Source organism: Sturnus vulgaris, chromosome 7 (genome assembly GCF_052056855.1).
Source record: "Sturnus vulgaris isolate bStuVul1 chromosome 7, bStuVul1.hap1, whole genome shotgun sequence".
NCBI lineage: Eukaryota > Metazoa > Chordata > Aves > Passeriformes > Sturnidae > Sturnus > Sturnus vulgaris.
This window is the reverse complement of record NC_142249.1, coordinates 25,185,900-25,211,019: the sequence shown is the minus strand read 5'-3', so window position 1 is coordinate 25,211,019 and position 25,120 is coordinate 25,185,900. Positions and strand designations below refer to the sequence as shown.

At 38.9% G+C, this 25,120-nt stretch overlaps 2 protein-coding genes across 2 annotated transcripts in view; both read right to left on the bottom strand.

Moving 5' to 3' along the window:
* PLA2R1 (phospholipase A2 receptor 1) overlaps positions 1–14,424 on the bottom strand; it is a 37,829-nt gene extending 23,405 nt beyond the window's left edge. Inside the window, exons 1-9 of the mRNA XM_014880864.2 lie at positions 14,283–14,424; positions 10,758–11,141; positions 8,407–8,574; positions 7,154–7,327; positions 5,889–6,002; positions 5,092–5,235; positions 3,930–4,118; positions 2,494–2,651; positions 1,017–1,124 (exon numbers count right to left, since the gene is read on the bottom strand). Of these exons, the coding sequence (XP_014736350.2) occupies positions 1,017–1,124; positions 2,494–2,651; positions 3,930–4,118; positions 5,092–5,235; positions 5,889–6,002; positions 7,154–7,327; positions 8,407–8,574; positions 10,758–11,141; positions 14,283–14,397 (1,554 nt within the window). The 5' untranslated portion in view covers positions 14,398–14,424. The remainder of the gene's footprint in view (positions 1–1,016; positions 1,125–2,493; positions 2,652–3,929; positions 4,119–5,091; positions 5,236–5,888; positions 6,003–7,153; positions 7,328–8,406; positions 8,575–10,757; positions 11,142–14,282) is intronic.
* A 4,546-nt stretch (positions 14,425–18,970) lies between these two features.
* The window catches only part of ITGB6 (integrin subunit beta 6), a 47,109-nt gene continuing 40,959 nt past the window's right edge, over positions 18,971–25,120 (bottom strand). The window contains exons 15-16 of the mRNA XM_014880898.2: positions 23,926–24,092; positions 18,971–22,618 (exon numbers count right to left, since the gene is read on the bottom strand). Of these exons, the coding sequence (XP_014736384.1) occupies positions 22,517–22,618; positions 23,926–24,092 (269 nt within the window). The 3' untranslated portion in view covers positions 18,971–22,516. The remainder of the gene's footprint in view (positions 22,619–23,925; positions 24,093–25,120) is intronic.

Here is a 25,120-nt window from a genome sequence, read left to right as displayed (position 1 = left end):
ACTACAACTTGTCCAGAAAACCTGGATGCTCTGCACATTTTTCATCCAGTCAGGACTGTGACAAACCTTTCTTACACTAATAGCACACAAAATTCTTGAGTGACAAAACACATTGGTTCAAATGAAATGAATGCAGTCATCCTAAACTTTTGGAAACGTTAAGCTGGAATCAAGCAATAATGTCCATAATGGTATGACAAGAATTCTGGATCTGGACACTACATCTGGCAAAAGACTGCATCTGACTCCAAGCAGTTCAACTTCAACCTTCTTGTAATTCAACTGAACTGGTTGAGTTCCTTCATTACCCAAGAAATGAAAATTTTAAAAAGGAAGACAATGAGCTAAATAATAAAGCAGCTAAGAAAAGAGAAATCTTTTTCCTCCACAGTTTTGAATTTAACAGAAATTCAACAAGTTTCCTCTTTCTACACTGAAAAGGAACTGATGGCAAATAAAGTCATACTTTAACATGTTTCCTTTTACTATCAGAATGCAGAGCCTAAATGCCTAAAAATATGACAGACTGTCCTAGTTAGATAGCTGTGCTCCTTGCCATTTGTGTTTGAAAGCAAATGGAATTCTAATGTAAGAGTGGAAGAGTTCACTCTCTGTGTCAATGAAACCGATTGTTTTTCACCCTGACATTCCATTTCAATGTATGAAAACCATGTGTGGGATGAGGCATCATATAACAGCCATTATTTGCACAGATGGTGGGCAAAAGTGCTTCACTTTTGATCTAGAAAGAAATAGGAATTTGGGTCACAATCGCTGATGAAACAACAAGCCATGAAAGGCACCTTGTGAAGGCTCTAAATCTTACATTAAAATTTAGTTTACATACATTTAAAGCAAACAATGAGACTTTTCCAAGCAAAACATGCATGTCTTTAATATGCAAAACTAAAATCATCTCTCCATTTGCATCCGTATGTTCTGTAGCTGTATTTACAGGTTACCTATATAATTCTACGTCATTAGTATAGTTCTAAAACAACTACAAACCCACTTACCTCTGGACAACTTGATTCCAGTTCAGGAGAGACACTATTAAATTCCCCTGCTTTTTTGCAGATAAAGAAAGATTTGTCTTCACATTTTTTAATCCTCCAATCTCCCTCCTAAGGAATAAAAAAGAGTATATTTTATATATACTCATATTCCAATGTATATATATAAAAAAATTAGATTACATTCTCTTTTCCTCTTTTAACTCTTCACCAAAAATGAGCAATTTTACTCACTCCATTTACTTATCCTTAGATGGTCCATTTATTTCTACCAACACTGTCAGCAGGACATCTCAAATCAATCATACAAATGGGTTTGTCTCTTTGAATCAGTCTTCAGGATATAAAGCATCTTAATTAGCTAACACCATGGCCATGCCAGAGCACTTTTTTTCCTAGCTATCACAGTTTTTTGTAAGATTAATCTCTGTATTTCAACAGTCCTTACTCAAGATATTACAAACTTTTCATTATATAATTTTCACACATCTGTACATAGTGGACATGTATCAAAAACAATGCTTGAAAAATTTTATCTTGAACCTCCTTTTCCTTTGTATTTTACATTTTCATTTGTTTGTTTGCACTTGCAAACTGAGTAAAATACAACTTTGGAATCTAAAACCCCAATTGTTCCAAAGTCCTATTTTCTGCTTCCAATAGGAACATGCTTTCCCCAGTTATTGTAGTTGTCTTGGCTTTCCCCTGAGTTAAAGACTGCAACCTGGACCCACTACTGTGGAGGCAATAGAAACTCTTCTTGATAGTTTTCACACTCAGAGAAAACATACTTTGCAAAAAAAAATTTTTAAATTACAGTGCTACTTATGCAAGTCATGTATTAATGAGTTTAAGTACCATTAAATGGAAAAGTAAAGTAAATGCACCATCACATTACAAAAGAATTGACAGTGCCATGAATACCAACAAGACAGGACAGTGTTGTTTTAACATTACTCCCTGTTTTACAACCCTTGACTGATCTGGTATCAATCTCTCCTACTGTCAACTTCTATGTAGACCTAGACTACTGTGATTTTGAAAGAGGCTCCATAAAATTTATAGATATTTACACCAAGACAGTACATGCACAGCTGACAGTTTTTCAAAACATGAATTTGAAACTTTCAAGGCCAGACTTACACATCACAAATTATGATACAAACTCTTTGGATTTTAAATTACTCTATCAAAATACTCATATTTGTTCTCTTCCATTTGGTAGGCTTTATATAAGTAGTATTTTTTTATTGAACATAAGTTCAAAATCTGGGATTAATTTTCTGTGCATCAGGACTGCAGAATGCATTGGTTTCTAGAGGCTGCACTGCATTTATCATAACATGATATGATGAATGCATTAGGAATCAAAAAACAAAGTCATACCCCAGGTAATGGTTTTAAAAAGTATGCACAACAAGAAACAAAATTGTTATGAGCTAAAACAAAAGAGCCTAATTACTTTTAAAATAAAACTTACAGGTCCTTGTGCTGAAACACAGAGCTGTCCTGTTCTTTGAAAGGTGTTAGGTTCTTGTCTGTGCCAGTTAGAGAATTTTACTGGGGTGCTATCTGACCACTCAAAAACAACAGGAGTCTTATTACTGTATAATCCAATCCATGCCTCTGTTACATTTTCTGTAAAAAAAGAATAAGTGAGTTAAGATTTTAATGGTGAAGTGATAAAGCCTGTTTTTCCTTTAACATGATACCACCTTTAAAAATTATTCATGCGACTTTCATAAGAATGTCCTTCTCCCGGAAAAAAAAAAAAAAGCTGTATAAACTTTAGGAAACCTTAGTGATGAGACTATGTTCTACTGCTCTTGAAAACTAAATAATTCAAAAAATAGAATCAACGTACATGATAATATGCTGTAAAATCCTGAAAAATACAAATTAAGAGCATATGCACTTTCTTGAAGTGCATGGGGCAGAAAAACTGACATGGAAGTGAAATATTTCTTCATATAATTTTCCATGGCACACTCAGCTTTAGGTTTCTCTGAGAGTTAAAGGGTCCAGTGACAGCACAGTTGTAGCCAGCGAGAGACAAGGCTTGCAGTTCGATGTAAAGTCTTATTTGACCAGCCACTAAAGGAGAAAAAGCACACAGGCTTTCAGGTGTCTAAGTCCTCCTGAAGGAGGCTGGAGAGAAGCAACACACTGAAGCTGAATACAAATTGAGAACAATTACATCTATCCATTACAGCATCCCTGCAAATAATGGTATTTGTTATGGAGGTGAGGAAGATGATGGAGGTTAATCTCCTAATCTCCACATGTCACTGTGCCCCAGCTCTTGCGAGAAAAACTCACAGCCAAACTGTGCAGCTCTGCCAGCACACTGGTGTCAGTGGCAGGCAGAAAATATTCACTTTTCTTTGGTGCTGTTATGACAACAAAAGTATTGGCATTGCTGCATCAAAGAGCTTTTGTTCATTAAGTTCCTTGTGTAATACTGCTTCCTCTTAGGACAATATGAACTAGCAGAAGTGCTTTGATACGCCCTGCTGACATCAAAGGGGACTCTGCCCTCACAGTAACAGCAGCAATTTTGCAGTGTGGATGAGGCTGGCTTGCAAGCAAAAGATACACTGAACTGGTTTGGCTACTAAGCACAACTCTAGCATGACGTTGATGACTGAATATTTTGCAACAGCTTGTAAGGAACCAGGAAAGAACAGGAAAGGACAATGGCCTCACTGTGCCTGCTTTGCAAAGTCAGATCTTTATTTTAAGAATGGTATTGGAAAAGGCATTTTTAAGACTCCTAGAATGGGCACACAACATGATTTCTTTTTTTGCCAACATCATTTGGATAAGCCACGCAATACAATGCTTAGATGGCAATAAAATGCACAAAAGAGCACCACAAAACATTTCAAGAACCACCTGCACACTCCCCAAACTCACCACTTTCAAGCAAGTTAAGGAGCAGCTCTTCATCTGCCATGGAGGATATACTAATGAGCCTGCTATTTTGCCTTTGGCATGAGAGAGAAGCATCGTTCCAGCTCTTCTCCTCTTTATGAAGTCTGTAGCAGTTGCGATTGTGTGGGTACCAACCAGCATCACAACGAGTGGCATAATACTTCCATGCACCTTTAAATGAGCACACAAAGTTCATGTACATTAGATAGAATTGCCAAGCTTATGCTGTGTTCATAACACACTCAGATTTTTGTTTAAACCTTCAAACGTTGAAAACAGAGTTTTCCAAGATGGCTTAAGGAGGCCAAAACACCTGCTCTGTGGATCATCACCTACCAAGAAAACTGAAATTTCTTCCACTTTATTCAATGACTGAACTGATCGGGCTGCTGGACTAGTGCAAACACTAATTCACTTTAAAACACAGTTTATCTCCCTTATGACCTCTGAACCTAGTTCAAAGACAGATAAAGCTTTTTCAGATGCATTACCTACAGAAAGTTTGGATAGTCTTTCCTTACTACCTGAAACAAACCAGGAAACTTCAAGTTACTAGGAAGGAGCTGAACCCATGTAAGTAGCTCTTACAAAACCAAAAATTTATGTTAAAATAAACTAAATTCTGCTTTTAACTTTCACACAGAACAAAACACTGAGTCATTTTATGCTCTATATATCCTATACTCATTGTATAAACCCTTTAAGTATATGTACAATACTTTTTTGGTATATCAAAAGTACAGGACATCATAAAAACCCCTGCAAATTTTGTGCTGCATTTATACAGCTTTCTTCCCAGTGTGCCACTGGTTAATTCCATTCATACTGAAAACCTAATTTGCAGCTCATAAGTGTGGCTCTTATTGTAATATAAAAGAGAATGAGCATTCTGATGGCATAAGGAATCGAGTAAATGCCATTTGTATTAAAATCCTTTTTTCTAAGACTCTCAACATGTTTTCAAAGACTGAATTTAAACAGAAGTGTTATTATATCTGTTAAAGTAAATTGTATTCAACTTAAACTAGCAAACCGGCACATTTAGGGCAGCTGTGACCCTGTTCTGCTGACTTTACAGTCAGGTGGCTTCTCTTGCTCTCCTTGCATACCCACAATTAGGATACAGTAACATTGAGACACTTACCCAGAGCTTCATGCTCTGTCTTATTTAAATATTTTTTGCATACAAAAGGCAATCCAGATTCACATAAGTAACTGCTCCAGCCATACCTCAGTCTTGGATTAATCACTGCACAATGATTTTCTTTAAAACGGTTATCAGAGACATCTGCAAACACATTTTTGAGAAGCACAAAATTACAAAAAAATCAGTTCTTAGTTGTAAAATGGTGTTGTAAAGTTCTCTGCAACTTCTTGAATTAATGTATAAACATCCCTGCACACCCAAACTTCTAGTATTATTATACCAGTACTATGGACAGCTGAACATTTACCATGAATTGCATGTGTGGCAATGCGTTCTTGGCTGCTGCTCTCAGATGAGAGGCTGAAACAAGCTTGAGTGTCTATAATTGCTGGTGGACAGACTTCAAAATGTAGCAAATCCAGTCACAAAACTCATGTTAATGTGCTAATGATAAGTACAGCTTGTCAACATAAACAAATTGAAACTCCTTTCGTCCATGAAAGTAGCTACAGTTTTTAAATATGCAACTGGAACCTTAAAAATATATTTAAAAGTAAATGACAAGAGGACTAGACCATTAATGCTTTGAACAGATTAATCTCACTTGATATTTCAGCCCTAGAAGGGCTTTCAGTTCATGAATATGAATAAATATTTCTACCAAAAAAAGTGCACTCATTCACTTAATTTAACTTTCAACCATAGCTGTAGGAACAGCAGTGTTGTATTAAGCTGCAGTTATAGAGAGCATATAATTATGCTGCTATAGTATATGCAAAAGGAACATCAAGTACTTGCTCTCCAGTTCACAAACACTAGTGGTGCTCCATCTGACCACTGCCAGCCAGCATCTTCATCCAGGCGATTCAGGCCCATCCACAGCATAATGTCTGTGGAATTTAATTGCCCTGAAACAGAAAAAAATAAACAAAGTAATACCACATGCTTTCCCCAAGCTTTAAAATATCTACAGGCAAAGACATACTGTCCTGACTTGTTAAAATTGGAATAAAACAAAACTTCAAAGCAGTCTCCAGAAAGTTCAGGCCGATTGGCTGTTTTTTCCTGTCCTTAGAAAAAGTCAGTTGCTTTGTTAATTAACACAGAGATGAAAAGGAATAACTCAGAAACCTGAAATCCTTCAAAAACCACTCATTCTGCAAACCCTTCCTGCAAAAGTTGTTGCTGACCTTAGAAGTTAACTCTAGAACAAGCAGCTACATTAATGCCAGCCTGTTTACATAAACACTAGCCTGCTTCAGCTTTTCATAAACCAAACAACTTTCAGAAACCTTCACAGCCTTGCAGGCATATAAAAAAGTTAATGAAATAATTTTTAAAACTTCCGGTTAGCTTATATCCTTCAATTGAAAACCAGCAATAGTGGGAAGCAATGGACAGGACATCTGAGGCAACCTTTGCATCAGAGCTCCACCACCCATTCCTCCACTTGATTTTCTCCACTCACACTGAAACACCCATGAAAGCCCTGCTTTCAGAAGACTTTGCACAATTTTTTCTGAGACATTTGCTCCAAGGGGAAAAGCAAAATTCTTATCAGAGAAGGAGTAACATCCATTTATAGAGCTGGCATTTTTTCCACATCAGACATTTACTTTAAGCCCGCAGAAATGTTTCTGTCATTGCCATTTGGTGAAGTCTAGCTTACAAAGAAAACCTAGCAGGAGAAAGGGACACCAAGGTAAACTGCAGAGGAGGTAAATACATGTATAATTCTCCAGAGTAAACATACACACTCCCTAAGCACAGCTGCAGGATGAATGGGAATCTCTGTGGAGAGGGAGAATTGAGAAAATTACACCCTCACATAACACATACCACCACTTCTGTACTTCAGCTTATTAAGGTGGGAAGTCACCTTCATCCTTTCTCTTTCAAACAGCTCTGCTGAGGTGTGTCACAGGACAAAGCCCCATAAGCAGCAATGGGAGAGACATCACACAGGGTATTAGGCACCAAAGCTTACCCCTTTGCACAGGTAAGGAGGAAATCTTATTATAGGTTTCCTACAGGTGTAGGAAGAGAAAGGTCTACTCACTGCTTAAGTTACTTATGTAGTTCTGCTCCTCAGGGCTGGTGACACTGAGCAGGTCCCCTCCCTGCAGCTGACAGGCAGCCCGAGCCTCACGCCAGCTCAGCACGGACTCCAGGTTGAACTGGTAGCAGACGTGTGTGTTGGGGTCCTTCTTCCAAAAGATGTCACAGCCACTCCCTACTCAAAAACAGACTCGTCACCACCAGCTTCCCAAGACTCCAAACCAATCAGAAACACACCACCTTGAACAATTTAATTAATTAATGACAGCAGTATCCCAATGGAAGCACGATTATGATTGCGTTTCATCTTCCTTTGTTAATGCAAATGGCAAGATAGAGCACTAATGAAATAAAATGTTGCTCCAAATTTCATATGGTTGATAAAATATTCAGGAGTTGATTTGCAGCTGGTGGTGATTTTCACAACTCTCATGAAGCCAAGACAGCTACATTTTAATTAATTCTGGCTAATCATTTGTTTCTAAAAAGTATTCAAACTGTGAACACCTCACCCAACTTGTGCAGCAACACTCACTGGATCTCCTTGGACCTTGTACTCAAGAGAATAAACTTACTATAATCAAATAGGATAAGCAAGGCTGCAAATACCATCTATTTTAACGGCTGCCCAGAAATACCCACTACAAAGACACACTTATAGCTGTTTTTAAGATGCTTTGGAACTGAGACCTGAAATGTAGCTTGAGCAGGAAAGGCTTTTCCAAACCACTTCTACTGATAGAAGACACTATTTTGCTTATTTACACGAGAAGCTGGAATATTCACAAAGATTACACATCCAAAATCTTTTCAACAGCAAGTATTTTTAAAGCTATTGCTTTTTAGTATTTTAAGCCCAAGACATATCCAAGCAGTGCACAGAAGGAGTGTGCAAGATGCAATGCAGTCAAAAGCAGAACGTGACTTTGCAAGAGCAGCCCTTAGGTTATGTGTTCCACAAAAAAACCTGCTGTGTATCACTAGGACAGAGGGGTTTGGATGCAGGGTAAGGTCAATGCACAGAATAAGATTCTTCTGCTACCCCCTGCAGTTTTGCTGTTGTGATGAGGACTTGAGTCTCAAAGGTCAAACAGGATAAACTACTACAAATTTGCTCAAGTCTTCCTTTGAGCTTTTTAAAAAGACGTTCCCTTCTAACAGAAGGGAAGTAATCCAAAATGAGACCATGTCCTAGCATTACTAATAAAGAACAAACTCTTGGAGGGTGAAGAGAGAAGACAAGCAACATCTTACCAGCATTTGGGCAAAACCCCCATTTTTCATCTTGATCATAGTGAGTTGTTGTGGCACACCACTCAGATTCCTTTCCATCTCTAGTACACTCATAATACCACTTGTTGTTATATTTAAATGGAAAAACACACGGGAAACCAAAAGAATTTCCCAGTAAGGTGTATGTTTCTGGTAAAAAATAAAGCAGAGATTAAAAGATTGCAGACCAGAAAATTTTTTTTTCCCTCAAATGTTATTATTCCTGTTTTTAGCAGCAGTGATAAAAATAAAATGTCTAAAGTCACTGTCAAATTTTAATTTATAATTGATAACACAGCATTACGTTAGCAGCATAATTTCACTAAATAGAATGTTGAAATAATAACTTATGAAATTTTTCACCATGACGCACATTCTTGTCACTTACTCCATTCACAAAAAAAATCCCAAACAAAACCACAACCCCAAAATCTGATCAATTAACACTAAGTCTACATTTACATTTCAGAACAACCACATAAAACAACAAATCAGTACACACTCAGATGCAAATTCTACTTATTTATTAGTCTATGACAGACAAGTAATTTAACATTATTCCCCTGCTTCTCCCACTCTTTATAAAGCATTTTTCTAATGGGTTTTCCACTCTCTTTGTCATTCTTTGGGAAAGGAAATGCACAAGACAAAGGAATATTAAATAGACTTTTAAAAATAAGTTTTTATCCTGTGGAGAATAATGACATAATTAAAGAATTGATGTTCCATACATCTGTTGCCACAAACAATGCCTTACAAAGTATTTAAATATTTTCCTATTGTACTTTGAGAACCAAGATATTGAGGCAATCCAGTGCAACTGAAATCTGTAAAAGCTTTACCTCAGTGAGTGTCTCCTAAACCTCAGAGCTTCTAAAAAAGGTCAAAGAACCACAATCACTCTTCGAATGAATTATTTATGAAAGATTCCACATTGATAGCTTTAAGACCAAAGTCCTTCAACTACAGAATCAGTACATACTGCCTGGTTCCTAGAGGCTCCTAGAGTTAATGGCTGGCTGTGCACATATAAGAGAGAAGTTTACACATTGTAAATCTCCTTCTGATGTGAACGAACAGAAAATAAAAGGAACAGGTCAAAAAATAAAGCAGGATTGCTTTTCTGTCTGCCTGCTACCGTGCTGCCAGGTACGGAGAGATTACCTCAGTCCTGGCAAGAAACCAAATTCAATTGCTACATATCTCTAACCACAGTCACGTTTTTTTTTTTTCTTTGAAGGTAGCTATCCCTCACACCCCTTGCTTGGTGGACTAACAGGCTGGCTTGCCTCCACGTGTGCATGAGTTGTGGTAGAAGGTAGAAAACGGAACCTGAAAGTGCAAGAAATTTTGCCAACATAATGAAATAGTTTAGTCCTGAAACTAGGCTAGAAGTGCCTGCTTAATGACGATCCTCTCCTCACCTATCTGAGATGTTGCAGTAATAGGGCTAAACCAGTCTACTTTCATCTCACTGTGTGTACATGGCAAATGTGTATGACATCTCATGGATATAAATATTTTTTGTCTGGTCTTAAGTGTAAATTCCATTAGGCTTTAAAAAGAGGTTGGGCACTGTAGTACTTTCCCAGTTATCACAGGTCCCAAAGGGTTTGGTGAGAGGAGAGCTACACCTGCAGGGGAAGCCACGAAGACCAAATCTGGAACCCAAACACTCAGTTCAAGTGGGGAAAATCAACAACTTCAGTCTGAGACAGTGTGCAAACATCAGGTCTCTCCCTCTACAGAAATGCTGAGGAAGGGGTAAAGGTACAGGCTGTTGCTGTTTGAAGTTGGTGGGTTTATCTTAGTCCTTAAACCTGGACAACTGTTCAGGTCTGCAGACCTGATGTACATTCCTGCACCTTCACTAGCTGTGCTGCATGGTTTATCAAAATTCTGATCTCTGTTTCAAAGTTTGGCATGTTCAGAGTCCAGGTGTTGAAAACACTGCAGACATTGGTCCATGCACACTGCAATTACAGACTGATTTCCAGCGACAGGAGCTCCAAATCTTTTCTTATCTCTCTTTGGGTTTATCTGATAATGGAAGCTGCAGGACAGGCAACAGCAAATCCTTAATAACCCTTTTAATTTTACAGGTGATTTGAAATGAGCATTTCCTGGTTTGTAAGGATACTGCTGGGTTTGGGGGTCAGTAAAGAATGAATATCAATTGTGTGGTATGCTCATCTCAACCACTGCACATAAAAAAACCCCACAAACCTTGAGTCCCAAACCACAATAGAGACTGGAAGGGATCACAACCTCCCTCCAATAGAACTTCTGAAACTTTTCCCAGCTATACTTCCATGACAAAATTTTATTCTTACCTTGAAATGGGTGTTCACAAAGGTCTTCATCATAGGACATGTACTGTTTCCATTGAGAAGTAGATTTTTTCTTGGCCACAATATGTTTACTGTTTTCAACTGCTAATTTGTACTCTGATACACCAACTAACTCTTTTCCATCACAGTTCCACCATAAGGAGTATTGAGTTGAATCACACTCAAGCATAGTCAGTGGCTGCTCTGGCTTGCTGATGTTCAGCCCGAGGCAGGTGCTGCTGCCTGTGTTGAAAAGACGATGGTTGGACACCCATTTCCAGAGCATCTCTGCTGACAGCTGAGCACAGTCCTCCAGAACAAGGCCAGCTCTGTCCGCTTTAATGCACAAGCTGGAATTTTCACTCTGGATAATAAACATCCCTCTATCTGTAGGGGGAAGAAAACCCAACAAACTTTCAGCCTGTAGAATACTGCAATTGATTAAATAGTATTAAAAGATGAACATTTTAATTGCAGCTATTTAGGAAGAAAACTGAAAATATCCATAATTTGACACTCCAGAAAACTAAGGAGTACTGGTCTAAATTTACTGCCAGCTGATTTTTCTGAACATGTGGACTAGTTGAAAGCTCACAAAAATAAAACCAGGATGTATTTCTCAAGTTGGATAGCCAAAAATAACCCCAAACAGAAACAAGACGTGCCCAAAAACATCAGTCATGTTTAAAGAAAAAAGCCACTGGTCACCAAGACAGAGTAAAGGTCACAGTAATGGAGCAAACGTTAAAGTAATACAAGAACTCATGCTGTATGCTGCAAAATAATTCCCAATGTAGATTGGAGAGTGCAACTAAAGTAAAAGCTAAATACTTTAAGACTGATATTACCATATTTATTCTTCACTCTGCAACTACAGAGAAAGAAAGAAAATAAGTTGCATTGTCAATAGGACACATAAATAGCAGGATTTATCTATACCATTAGAACTGGTAGCCAAGGGTTAAAGTACGCCTTTCCTATTTGATACATATTGTCCAACCATCTGTGACTACCCTCCACAAGAGCAGATGTTGTGGGGCTAGCCTGATTTTTTGGAATCACATAGAAATTCACTGAAGTATGTGACATCATATTATAAGTATGCGAAAAAAGTCAGCTGTTCAATGTCTTGGGAGCAAAAGTTTAACTGATCATATAGACTGAAAAAAAAGAGGGCAGTCAAGGAACTGAAAATCAGCAAAATGTAAGCCTGTAACAGCTCAGCTACTTGATTCACTCAGAAATCCAATGGTAAATAACCCTGGGAGTTCTACTCACATTATACGTGAGATATTTATTTTACACCTCAGGAGATTACATATTGAGAACCTGAGCAGCACTTCCCTTTTGCCTTCGAATTTTACAGCGATAACTTCTGCCATGCATGCTTTCAAGTTTCTGTAATTCACTACACCTAGAATACTGAAGCACTAACTACGATAATAAAAAATCCCTCTCAAATAGACATAGTCCACAAATAAAATATGAGATGCAGAGGTCCACCCAGATGCTGCGTCTGAGTTTAGTGCATAGAGCTTAGGTGTGACCCTAAAAAAGGAAGATGTTTAAAGCAGCGCCATTACAGTGCTGTGTAACAGGCACACAGGAGATCAGCTCAACAATATAACGTGCATACAACAAGCAGAACAGAGAGGATATGGATGATGGAGAGGTTTTTAGTTAGAGATCCTGCATAGAACACATAATAACTTACAGAGAAGTGGCACTGCAGATTGTGGCACTACTAACAGTGGCTGTTTTCCCCATGGCTATAGAAATTGGCAGTCTGATGGAGAAGGAGCAAGCCCTTCTGGCTGGTAGGAGGTGAAAACCTGATACATGAAATTGTCAAGCACTTGGCAGCTGTCCTATATTAAGCCCTTAACCATTTAGGGGTGAGCAAGTTTCCTTTGACCCATGGCAACTCTTACAGCTCTCAGGTGTTTGAGCTCACTGAAAACCCATCAGACACTGTGATAGATACCTTTGCTTTTGAGTTTTCCATGAAGTTTTGCAGTTTGTACTGGTTTCACCCTTCTTATCCAACCCAATCCTCCATGGGCAACCCAAGTATCTCTATCTACATGGCCAGAAAGAGTTTCTGCCTCTCATGCTAAGGGTCTTTTCCATAGCAGTCTTATCTTTGCTGACCAGAAAATACACTGCTAACTTGCTAGATAACTAAAAACTGGGATGTTAGCACTAGTAAACACTGACTGGTTAATGAAGTTAATTCACCAGGATGCTGGGATTCACATGTAGATTGTGAATTTGATGAAGTTTATCCACAGCACACAGTGTCTCCCATACAGCACCTTCCTGGGGTGAGGGGAGCAAGACCACAACCCAAAGGTAAAGGATTCTCAACCTTTGAAAGCCTTTATCTGTAAGGCTCTTAAGAGTTGCAGCGACTGCTGAGAAAAGATAAGGCTCTTTCCTAGAGTACACAAATAACCCATATGGATGATCTCTGTGAATAACATCTCTTCTGCATTCTGGGGCAACTTGTGCCAAGAACAGCCGGACCATAATTCTTGAGCCCCCTTCCAAATGCGGTTTCCATTCCCCACATACAAAATGCAATTGGCAAGAGAGCTGTGCTGGCCTGAAGACTGCCAGGAAACAGCCAGCTCACCACAGAAGTAAGACATGAGAGATGGCAGGCACAGTGACAGCAACATGAGCTCCAGCTCAGCTCTGTCTTCAAGTGAGGCAATGAGACAACTGGAGCAACATCAAGCCTGGGAATGCCTCCAGGCTCACCTCCTTTCAGCTTGCAAAGCTACACCATCCATTCTACAGCTGGTCATGTAGATGGGTTTTGTTTCAAAGCTCCTGGTGTCAGCAAGAGGTCTGTGCCCGAAGTCCTGGAGAGGAAGAGCTGCAGCAGAGCTCTGTGGCCTCAGAGGACCCAAAGAGGAAAGATGATCTATGCTTTAGAAACTGAATGGGTGAAGGGAAATCTTTAGAAAAGATGCACTTCTCTACATCCATGCCCCTCCAAACAAGGACAAGGTGACAAGAAACATATTTCTAGAGGAGAAGCCTGGGGCTGATGTGCAGCCGCAGATGAAGAGCTAATTGCTGACCGGTACCTCCGAGTTCCTGTTTACTTGGGCTCAACACAGCTAATCGGGAATAAACGCCCGTGACAAAACCAGGAGAACAAGATAGTTAATTTCCTTCCTCCTTACCTCCCATTTCCTTCCCTCCAAAATTGCTTATGTGATAAGAAAGAAAGTAACTGGGATTTATTGGAAATGAGACTAAAACTATCCCTATTCTCTCCGGGTGTACAGAGGACCGCAATGGGCAGCTGAATAAGCAGCAGTGAGGACGCGAAGCGGAGCCAGCGGGGCAGGTCCCCGGGGCTCCGCGCCCGCCCCCAGCCCCCGGTCCCGGAGCGCTCGGAGCCGCCGGGGCTCGGCGGGGCGCGGGCAGCCCGGCGGTCCCGCACGGGCTCGGAGCCCCGGGGCCCCGCTCGCCGCGGCGCTCCCCACCCCCGGGGCACCCCGAGGCGTCACTCACTCCGCAGGGAAGGCACCGCGTCCCGGCCGAGGGCGGCGGCGCCGCGGCCGCCCAGCAGCAGCAGCAGGAGGAGGAGGAGGCGGCCGGCCCGGAGCCGCAGCCGCGCTGCCGGCATCGCTCCGGTGCTGCGCCCGCCCGGCCCGCTCCGCTCCGCCGCGGGACCGGAGCCCCCGGGCCGGCCCGGCCCTGGGGAGGGCAGAGCGGCGATCCCACCCCGGCAGCGAAGGAGGAGCGGCCCGCGGGCTCCCCCCGCGGGGCTGCGGGAGCGGAACGGGGGAGGTCGCCCCGGGAAATGCCGCTCATGCAGCTCGGGCCGGCTGCCCACGTCAGAGCTGTGGATTCAAGCGGACAAATACTCTGTAATAACCTTATTTTCATCTGAAAACACCTGCTTCCTGTTGCGTGGACCCCAAGTACTTTTATCTTAAAAAGAACCAGAAAACACATAGAGACATTGGCGGTGGGAGACCACCGTCAGCACAGTGCGTGTTCCCAGGTTCGCTGATCTGTACCTGAACATCCCCACTGCCCCAGACCCCACTCGGATTCTTGTGTTTTCAGCTAGGTCAGCTTTGGCCTCGAAGTCATTTTATGTTTTGGCATGGGGAAAAATAATTATCATCTTCCATTTTGTTCATCTCTGTCTTCAGTCGAATATTTGCCGGAGCTGCCCCCTTGGGCTGAGTTTCAGTCTTGCAGAAAGTCAAAAGCAGAACCTCTTGGTTAAAAATAGAATAACTTTACAGGAATCCACAGGACTCTGTTTTTAATCTGTAAAAAGCATGTTTCTGGTGTGTTCTTTATGCAGAGTAGACAAATAAGTATATAAACATGTACGTAAGTGTAAAAAAAATGAAGTGGTGGAATTGACACTCTTTCCCCATATCTACTTCAATCATGATACAAGGATGGAAAACAGAAGCCTCTGGGCTTGAGGAAATTTCTTTCTTATAGTTTGGTAGAAGAAGGACTTGAGAAGCAAGAGAAAATGAACTCTTAGAAACCCTTAGAAAGAAGTAGATAAGTGGAGGAGTTTCTCCCCCTTTAACAAACGATAAAAGCGTCTGACAGAACAAACAGCAGGAAATATTGCTGCAGAAGCTGGGCTAGGAGTGATCTGACTTTGCAAGACAGAAGGGTTGTAACTCTCATGGAGAGTTGTACCTTTTCTCAGGAAAGCCGCAGCCTTCTGAAATTTTCAGATTCTGCGAGAGAAGCTTATTAATGAGCCATTTATGAAAACCTGGCCATTCAGACCTGTCTACATCTCTTCAGAAATGTTTGGCCACTGCTTTGAGAACTGAGCTCCAGAAAAGAGCTCTTCTGCTGGATCACAGTGAGAAATTCAGCTCTGTTCTTGATAGAACATTGAAAAATAATGGTGCCAGAGAGCAAAAATGAGGCTGCTGTGGGAAGGTGTCCCACTTTAACTGGATTTTTCTGCTGATTTCAGCAAGATCAAAGTACTCACATTCTGATTCTGTATTCCTAATAATTAACTTATCAAAGTATTTTTGTAAATATTTTGCTAAATGCAAATTAGCAACTTATTAATTCTAACTAGCTTTCCTTGCTATGTTTTCTTTGCTGTTCAGTTCTTTCTCTTTGACTAAACAGTTTTTTACTGTTCTCAGTCTAGCGCAGCTTTATTTATACTGACCTTTCTAGTCCTTTCTAGTGCAGCTATAGTTATACTGACCTGCCTATTTATAGCTAAGCTATAGCTATATAGTAAATAGCTATAGCTAATTACTTATTTACAATAAGACATCTTGGCTGGCATAGTGGCTTGTAGAACCAACATGACTGGCAACATTTTCTGAAGTAAACTTGATGGCAGTTTATAATACCATGCTCATGAAATGGTATAACTTTCCAATTTTTGGGGGTGGGGGGTTTTGGTTTGAAGCTTAATTTATCTTCCTTAAGGCATTTGGCATAGTGATTTGGCTCCTTTATTTTATTTTCTGTCTGGAACCCACTTTCTGTAAATATTTTTTTCTTCATTTCTTTCTTAATGGCCTTTTCCTTTTGCACTTGTTTGAGCTGATCTGCCTTTGCTATTTAGGTGCTGTACAAAAATGTTCAATTCCTTCCCCATCTTTTCTTAGACTTCACCTTCTATGCAAGATCTATAGAGAGATATGAATCCAGTGCATGTTCATGACATGCATCCTCAAATAAAAGCCTTTATTAAATTCACATTAATTCAGTTTGCTTACAAACCCATTGCTTTTGCAAGGCACACACACAGATCCAATGTGTCATGTGTTCAGCACCTCCTTACACAGTAAGGAGTAATTTCTACTAGTAATTTCCTAGTAATTTCTGCTCATAATCTGGAGTCTGAAGACAGGTCTCATCTTTTCCCCAATCAGCCAGAGTGGGAATAACAAATCAGAGGAAGAAAAAGAAGGCCCAAAATTCCTTGTATTAGCAGTGCCCAGCAAGCCATAATTCCATGTTTTCTGGAGGCATTGTCCTACATCTTGTTTGGATCTGAAAAATGACAGTTCCCAGGCATCTTGAATCCACTCACCAGTTTGCATTCAACCTCCCTTTCACTTAAAAGTTTTGCTGTTTACCCCAGAGATAGAACTACTATCATTTATCAGCTCTGCCAGCCACGTTACATCTGGGTATAGTCACTACAGGCACTGCTCCCACCTTCCCTACCTCCTTTGACACATCCCAGCCATGACCAGTGACAACCTTCTTCCTTTTGGCAGCCCCACCTGTGTGTTTCTGTGACACCACTCCAGTCTCCCCTGCTTGCAGGTAATTGCTGCAGCCACCAGGCTCTGCAGTTTCTGTCCCTGTCAGCTCACATTGGGTAATGCGACCTTACAGAACAGTCTGTACTGGCCAGTTTCAGGTTAAGTCAAATCCCCAGCTGTAAATTTCCTGTTTTATGTTCATTAGTCAGAATGTGTTTTTTTCTTAAATATGACTTCTTATTTGTTAGCTGGCTAGCTTTAGGCTAGAAACTTATTTTTCAAAGTGAAAAACTCCTTTAAAGAAGGGTGACGAGCATTACTATGAGTTTATGCTTCTAAATTCTGCTAAATAGCAGCTATTCTTTCACAGGCATGAAATGAAGAGTTACTACCTATGTGGCTCTTACTGTGCCACATGAGCCATCCCCAGTTGAATCCTAACCTTTCCAAGCATTCCATCCCTCTTACCCCCATAAATGCTCACTTGGCACAAGTCTAGAATAGTTTGTTATAGTATATGATCTAATAATAGGTAGAAATTTTCCTTTTACTATAAATCTAGCATCTCAGACTGGCTGTTAATTGGGAGTTATATCAAATTTAATAGCACACAGATATTCATGTAGTTCATTTGGTATGGCATTAAGGGAAAAAATCCGATTTTTAAATACCTGTAATAAAACATAAATGGCTAATGGGACCAGAGCCATCTGGCCCATCTCTCTTTGTTTCTCAAAGCCTTTCTTCACCTTATCCTTTCCATTTGAGATCCTTGGCAAAACCGTACCTGCTGTGTCATGCATCCTTCGATGTAACACAGTCATTTTTTTGCCATTCTTGTTAGTACTGTTGCTGTGAAATCAATAGAAAAATGAAGAAGTTTTTGCAAAGATTTGCCACCAAAAGAATGCCTAATGTGTTGCCAAAATACAGCTATTAATATTACACTCTAGGTTTACTGGAAGACTGTGAACAACTCAGGAAGAACAGACAACCACTAGCAAAGTACTATCAGTCTGGTTGGAAAAAAGCTTGACTGTGTAACACTTGGAACAAATATATATGCTTGCAGAAATTCTAGGGCATAATGTTTGCTCAGTGCTGACATCTCCACAGGTTGGGAGAGGGTGTGCTTTTGCACCTTGTACACTTCTTCCCACAAGAGCTGATCATGTTTTCTCAGCTGTGCTTACATGCTCCAAAATTAGGCTCCAAAAATCCCACAGCTAATATAAAAATACTTACTGTGTTCAATAGAGAATATATGCATAAGGAAACCCAAAGAAATTTTACTTTTCCCCTTTTTAAAATCAATTTCTTCTCAGGTGGAATAATCCTTGTATTAGATACCTTACTTTGTATTCAATAAAAATTAGTAGACAGATTTTTTTTTTTGTTATCTTCAGTATTTTGCTTTCTAAAATAAAGATAAATCAGTAAAAATAAAGGTAAATCAGATATAGAGTCAGTCTCATACTGCAGGATTTATGAACCAGCATTTAAGAAAGGACTAGAGAGAAAATACGCACTTTGCTGTGTATTTCCAAAAAGATGTTACTATTGTTAACCTGACAGAATGGGTGGATCTCTAGCTTTAAGCAACTTGTGCAATTTAGGGATCTGTACGAAAGAATCATGGAATGGTTTGAGCTGGAAGAGAATTTAAAGATCATCTAGTTCCAAAGGAAGAAAGAATGACAAATGCCATCTATCAGTATTCCAGAAATAGGCTGCTTGCAGCACTTGTCCATTAAGTAATTTCCTTGAAAAATAAAAGGATCACAAATGAAAAAATCTAGACATTAAATTTCATGTTCTGCCTCCTAAAAGTGGGGACGAAAATAATTTCTAGGGTATGCCAAAGCAGAGAAATTTGCTAAGATTTGTGGAATCATGTGAAAAAAAGTGACAAAGACACATGCCAAAATGGAAAATGAAGAATGAACAAACAGAAAACGTATTATAAAATGATTCAATTTTACAATCTTTATTCAAGGTCAAGTAACTCCTTTATTACACAAACAAGTTGAATAATTTACTGGTTACTTTCAAATAGATGAAGCTAAAAATTCTTCTTTCTCTTTTTAGATTGTGTGGTAAGTTTTGGGGAAGGGCAATAACTCCATTATACACAGCAAAACAAACTTGAACTTCTACATAAAGGCAGATGAGGCATGGGGAGTATTGCACTTGACCCAAATCTTGTATCCCAGACTCACTACCCACTAGTTACATTACAAAACAAACTTGAATGCAATCCGGACATTTACAATACAAATTAACATGCACCTTTTATAAACCAAATGAAAAATTATCCATTTAACATACATTACTGAAATTTCTGTTCTATAAGGTGTATGAGTTATATAAATACCATGAAATTGCTAGTGTTTATTCTTTTATTCAATTTAACTCATTAGTGAATAGAAGTATTACTACTAAAAAATGTTTTGGCCACTCTCAAGGTCCAGCCTCAGGTCAAAACAATGCTTGTGAAAACAGCAGAAAAACTCTTTCATCTCACCACACACAAACTCACTTATAGCTTGGTGGAGAAAAAGTTTTGAAAAGAGAAAAATATGAACTTTGATACAAATTCTACAAGATGAAAATGATATAGTTAGCAAAAAGGGATGAATACCACTCTTGTTTCTAGGGTGAATGCCAAGTGAGATCTTCAAAGTTCTTGAAATCTGGGAGTTTAGTAAAAATTTATGATCTAAATTAATGCTGTTAAAGGATTATATGTATGAGTCGAGTTATTTGATATCCCTCAATAACAGAAACCTTCCTCACCAAGTCCTTCTAATTTCTCTCTTCTGATGAATTCTTAATTGTTTGAGTGATTTCCATCCTGACAACTTAGGAGGTGCACAGAAAATTTATGGTACAGTCAGTCAGAGCAGAGAAATTGCAAATCTTCCTGCCTGGCTCCAGTACATCTCTGATAATTTGGAGAGAGATTGTTAGGAGGAGCAATTGGACTGTAAACATAACAAACTGGATCTCTGCTGATGATCAGAAGACACAAGTGATGGGAAGAGGGTGAGAAGGTTTGTGAAACGAGATCTCCTGTAGGAGCAGGGAATGTAGAGCACCAAGCATTTGATATGAAATGCAAGCACCACTTTGTTATTAACATTTGAAGGCTGAGATGTGTTGGAATATTGAAATAGGAGGCCGACAGGAGAAAGGCTTTAATCCTAATATTGAGCAGCAAAATCAGAACTCAGAAACAGAACTTAAAAGGTATTTAATAAACAGTATAGATTTTTATTATTTGAAAAGTAATAAAAATATTGTAATTTCTTTCAGAGAAAGTTTATAATTTGATAACTTCTACGTGAGAAACAAAAGAGTAACAGATAACCTACACAGGTGAAATCCAGATTTCCCTAGTCCCTTAGGCAATCCTCACCCAAGTGGAACCTGAACAGATTCAGGGGTCAGCTTTGCATCCCATGAGTTTATCCATGTGCCAGGGAAATGGGATTTGGTCCCACATGTAACTTGCACTGACATCTGTGGGAGTCTAGTGGTTGGAAGGGCCACAGATGTGAGCCTTTATCTGTGCAGTTTTCACTAGGAGATGTGCAGGAATGCCAGAACACAGATGTGAATCTGTTCCAGTTAAATCACAGACATCATTTCCATGGCTCTGCTATAATTTTGTATTTAATACATGGTTCTAGCATCACCTTCTTTCCAAAGGCATTTGATACTATTTATCCTTGCACAGATATATGTACTATAGATTCTAATTCACTAATAGACAGTATTAACCAGTTTGTTTAAACAAAACAATATTTGTAAACCAAAACTAATAGTTTCACTGAAACCAGATCCACATCTGTAGCCATTGACTCCAGTAGGCTTTGGATCAGGCCCTAAAACAGGCATGGGTCAGAGCTAGCTAATATACCAGTCTCAGTTCCAGAAATCGTGGAGGATATGGAGACTGAAGTTGCACAGACTTGGTAAATATTTATTACAAAATGGACATCAACTTTTTAGATCAAATACATTCAGATCAATACTTTTTCAGATCAATACTTTTTCAGATCAAATTCCCTATTTACCTTAGGGAATGTATGTGATCATTTGTAACAGTGTCAAAGTACCTTTGATTTCTAAGTCTTCTTTTCTAAGTACCTTCATATGTACATTTTGACCATCTGTTTCAGAGTGGCAAAAATTGCAACTGAAAAGTGATAGTAAAAAGTAAAGTTCATTACTGTTCCCTTAAAATAGCCCAATGTTGTAATTTTTCTATGCCAGCATGTTAGCTACTTTTATACTTTCTTTATCCAGTGATATACATGCTAACAGATTACAATTTAAAAATTTAGGCAAATCATTTGCAATTAGCTAAAATCGAGATTTAAAATTCTTCATTAACATAAGGAAAAGAATATGAAGTGAAATCCATAGATCTTTTTTTTGTTTAGTTTGGGGGAAAAAAACAAACCAAACCCAAAACTGAACAACCCAGCCCAAAAGAGCTGAATATGTTTTTATGCACAAGAATAAGCAGTTTGGCTACTGGGCATTGAAAGACCCTCACAGTTTGGGACATAACAACAAAATAATACTGTCTTTGTGTGTGATAATAAACTTCTTGTGTGAACATTTCTGCATGTAAAGGGCTCCTGAGCCACTTTGTGTGATGGTCCAGCATGTGAGGTGTATTGTGAGCACCCAAATCATTTACAGGATGTAAATGGTGAAATGGAGTTCTGCTAATCCTCTGGTTTAAAAGTGTGTCTACTTGGGTCTCTAACTTACAAATATTTATCTCTTTCTCTGTTCTCTATATCCTTTTTACTAGAATTAAAAAAAAAAAAATAAGGCTTGATTGAAGTTTCCCTGAGATAATCCCAGGGTCTAGGTTCTTAAAGAACATCAAAGAGCAACAAGGAAAATGAAAGATGGAAACAGGACAAGAAATTACAATTAGAGAAGAAATGTTTCTGTATAACTTACATTTACAGAAGACAGGCAATATCACTACTTCACTAATTTTTTCTGGTGAGAAACGATTCAGTCACACAGGTCATATGAGAAAGCTCAATCCCCAGTAGTTTAAACTGCATTAATGAAAAAAAATGATCCCTTCTAAATTTAAACCAGCCCACCAAATACATTCCTAAACACTAATTTATGGGATTCTGTCTATGAACAAAGTAGTATGAAGTTCACTGTATATATCTAATTTAACAAAAAATAAGGTTACATGATAATTTATAATCCTCAGTATCGAAGACAAAATTAAAATTATTTGTGATGACTTTTTTTAAGATGGGGGCTTTAACAATAAAGGGTCATTTAAAAAAATATTTCTACTAACCTTTACTACTAATACAATATCTTTATTTGTCCCAACACAAGATATATATTCTCTAACAGAATGGTTATACCACTGCAACTTGCAAACAAATATCACATAATCAGCTGAGAAAAAACAAGTTCAGATTTAGGTTTCTTGCCAGTAAAACTAAGTTTGTAGTGTTAGAGGTGTTAATAGAAATCTGCAGCCATGGGCCTTTTATGCTTATCTTGGTTCTTGTAAGTCACATTTTTAAAAGTGGTTGTTGAGCCTCTGTACAGTGGATTTGTTTCCTAAAAAACAAATCAAACAAACAAACAAAAACATTAAATGGGGGTCTTACAATATTTGTATAGAAGTAATGTTGTATCTTTGAGGAACTTCAGAATAGCTTTCATTAGCTCATTTGTGTTCCAAGCCACTGAAATTCAGACTGATCTGAATTCAGGCAGCATAAACCAGCCTGGGGTCAGGAACCTGCTTTCCTTCACATCAGCCTCCCAGATTAAAGTAATGCACATCATCAAACAATTCCTCATCAAATGTGTCCAATACAATTTGTGTATCAAATCTGGCAGTTGGAGACCATTATAAAACCACAGAGAATGTCTCAGCAGGCAGATGTGACTTGTCATGGTGTGCTTGTCACACACTGCACTTACTGTGTGCTGGGACAAGGGCAAGTCTCACCTGAGCTTTTCAACCTGGCCTCTCATCAATCACTTCCTATCCTTTCCTCTTGTGAAAGAAAAGAAAATTAAAATGCTCCTATCAACTATATCCTCCCCTTCCCTCTTACCATACCTAGCTCTCCTGAAGGATCAAGAAAACATTCTCAGGTGGCCTTGCCTGTAAGTTAGTGATTTTTCCCAGGTCAAAAGCTGAAAGGCTGACAGTGCCCATTCTTGGAAAAAGTTGCAATCACAGGACTTTGCAGGAGAACAGAGCCACATGAACACATTGCCTGTCCTCCTGACACCCGCCATAAATGCTTACTCAACATGTTTTTTTTTAAAAGATCCTCAGAAGTCCTAAAGCTTTTGCAAAAGGGAAAAAAAGTCTAGGGCAGAAAAGAAAGCAGAAAAGGGAACATGTGGTGTAAGCTCACATTAGATGCCCAGAGCTATAGATAGAAAGCAAGGCCTGGATTTCTCTGTCCTTTCCCCTACATTTGGGACAGTTCCATTCACTTCTGCTCGGTGGGAGTGGGCTTGGATCATGACAGAGGCCAGGAACAACCTCCCTTTCCTAAACAGCTGTTTCTGGACAGAGGGGTACACCGTGGGTAATCATACAAGCAGAAAACAGCACTGCTAGGATTAATCAAAGACTGGCTGCTAATTAAAAACAATTAATAAAAAACCAGTTATCTACACATTCTTACATGTGGAAGAAATTAAACCAGGAGATTAAAGACTAGATAATTTTCTTCCATTAAAGAATCATAATTTTACTGTATAGAATACTAAATATGGTGAAAACTTATCAGCAAAATCTATCCATTTAAAAGAACAAAATCAAGACCCAGAATTTTAAAGGCAGTTGTGCATCATGTAACCAAAGTAAAGAACCTTGTATAAAATCAATGTATTTCACATACCGTTTGCCATTTTACTTTTGATTTTTCTGCTTCAAACTTGGCCACCTCTTTTCTGTCTTGAACTGACACCAATAATTTCCATATACAAAGTAAAACAATGCCGATGAGAATGATAGCAAGGGTGACACCCACCACTATCATTGGGATATTTGGATGCTGTGCACAATCTGTGAAACAAAAACAGCTATGACTGTTTATAACCAATCAATAAATTTTAGGCAATTAAAAACAGACAAGAGATGTGAGGAGATTCTCATTTGCCATGAGCTGGGCATACTTTTTTCTTCAAGTTCATGTTATTTTTCTCCTGCTAGCTTGCAAAAGGGTTTGTGAAACCTGCTGAAAAATATTGCATTAAAATGTTTCCAAAATTATTTGCTAACTTATTTCACTGCTCTTTTACCATGACAATTAGAGGCTGGTGGATACAGACACAGATTCTGAAAAGTCAGAAAATTTATTTCATATCTGTTTCAATATAATTATAAAAAAACAGGGCTGGGTTGATAAAAATACGAATTTTGCAATGTTATGGCTGGAACTCTAGTTCAATTAACTGATATTCAGTGGGTTGCAGAAGAAAAGATTCTAGTGAGATCTATGTCAGGGTAAAGCCACCAATGATTTGATAAAATAGAGGAAACATTTCTCTCATGAAAACAATGAGGAAAAAATTCCTTCAAATTTGTTGAAAATGTAGGACTGGGCAATTGGAAGGAATTTTGCTTTTCAAGTTCTGCAATCAATTTTATGATAAAATATTTCAGAGAGGCAGAATTAAAACTGAAATTTTTGCTTCACCAAAACCCAAAGAAGTTTGATTCTTTTAATATTAGAAGTTGGTGAACACTACTATTTTACTAAATTTTCTGCTGAACCATGGTTTCAGAACATTAAAAAATTCATTTCTGTCTGGTTGCTCTTACATGATTGCATTTCACATTCTGTTTTTGCTTGCTTAACTAATTCTGAGGAGCTCTGGTTTGAACAGTGGGCTGGGGTTCTGGCTACTGGTGCCATATTGACTTCGGTTCCATGATGAAATCGTATTTCTAGAGGTCTCATCCCAGTTCCCATTTTAAGGTCCAGGAGCAGAATAGCAGATGACAGTAAAACTGGTTATTGTAGTGTTCTGGAAGGGCCATTGCATAGAGGTCAATGAACTGTGCCTTCTGTACTTCTGTAAGACATTTCT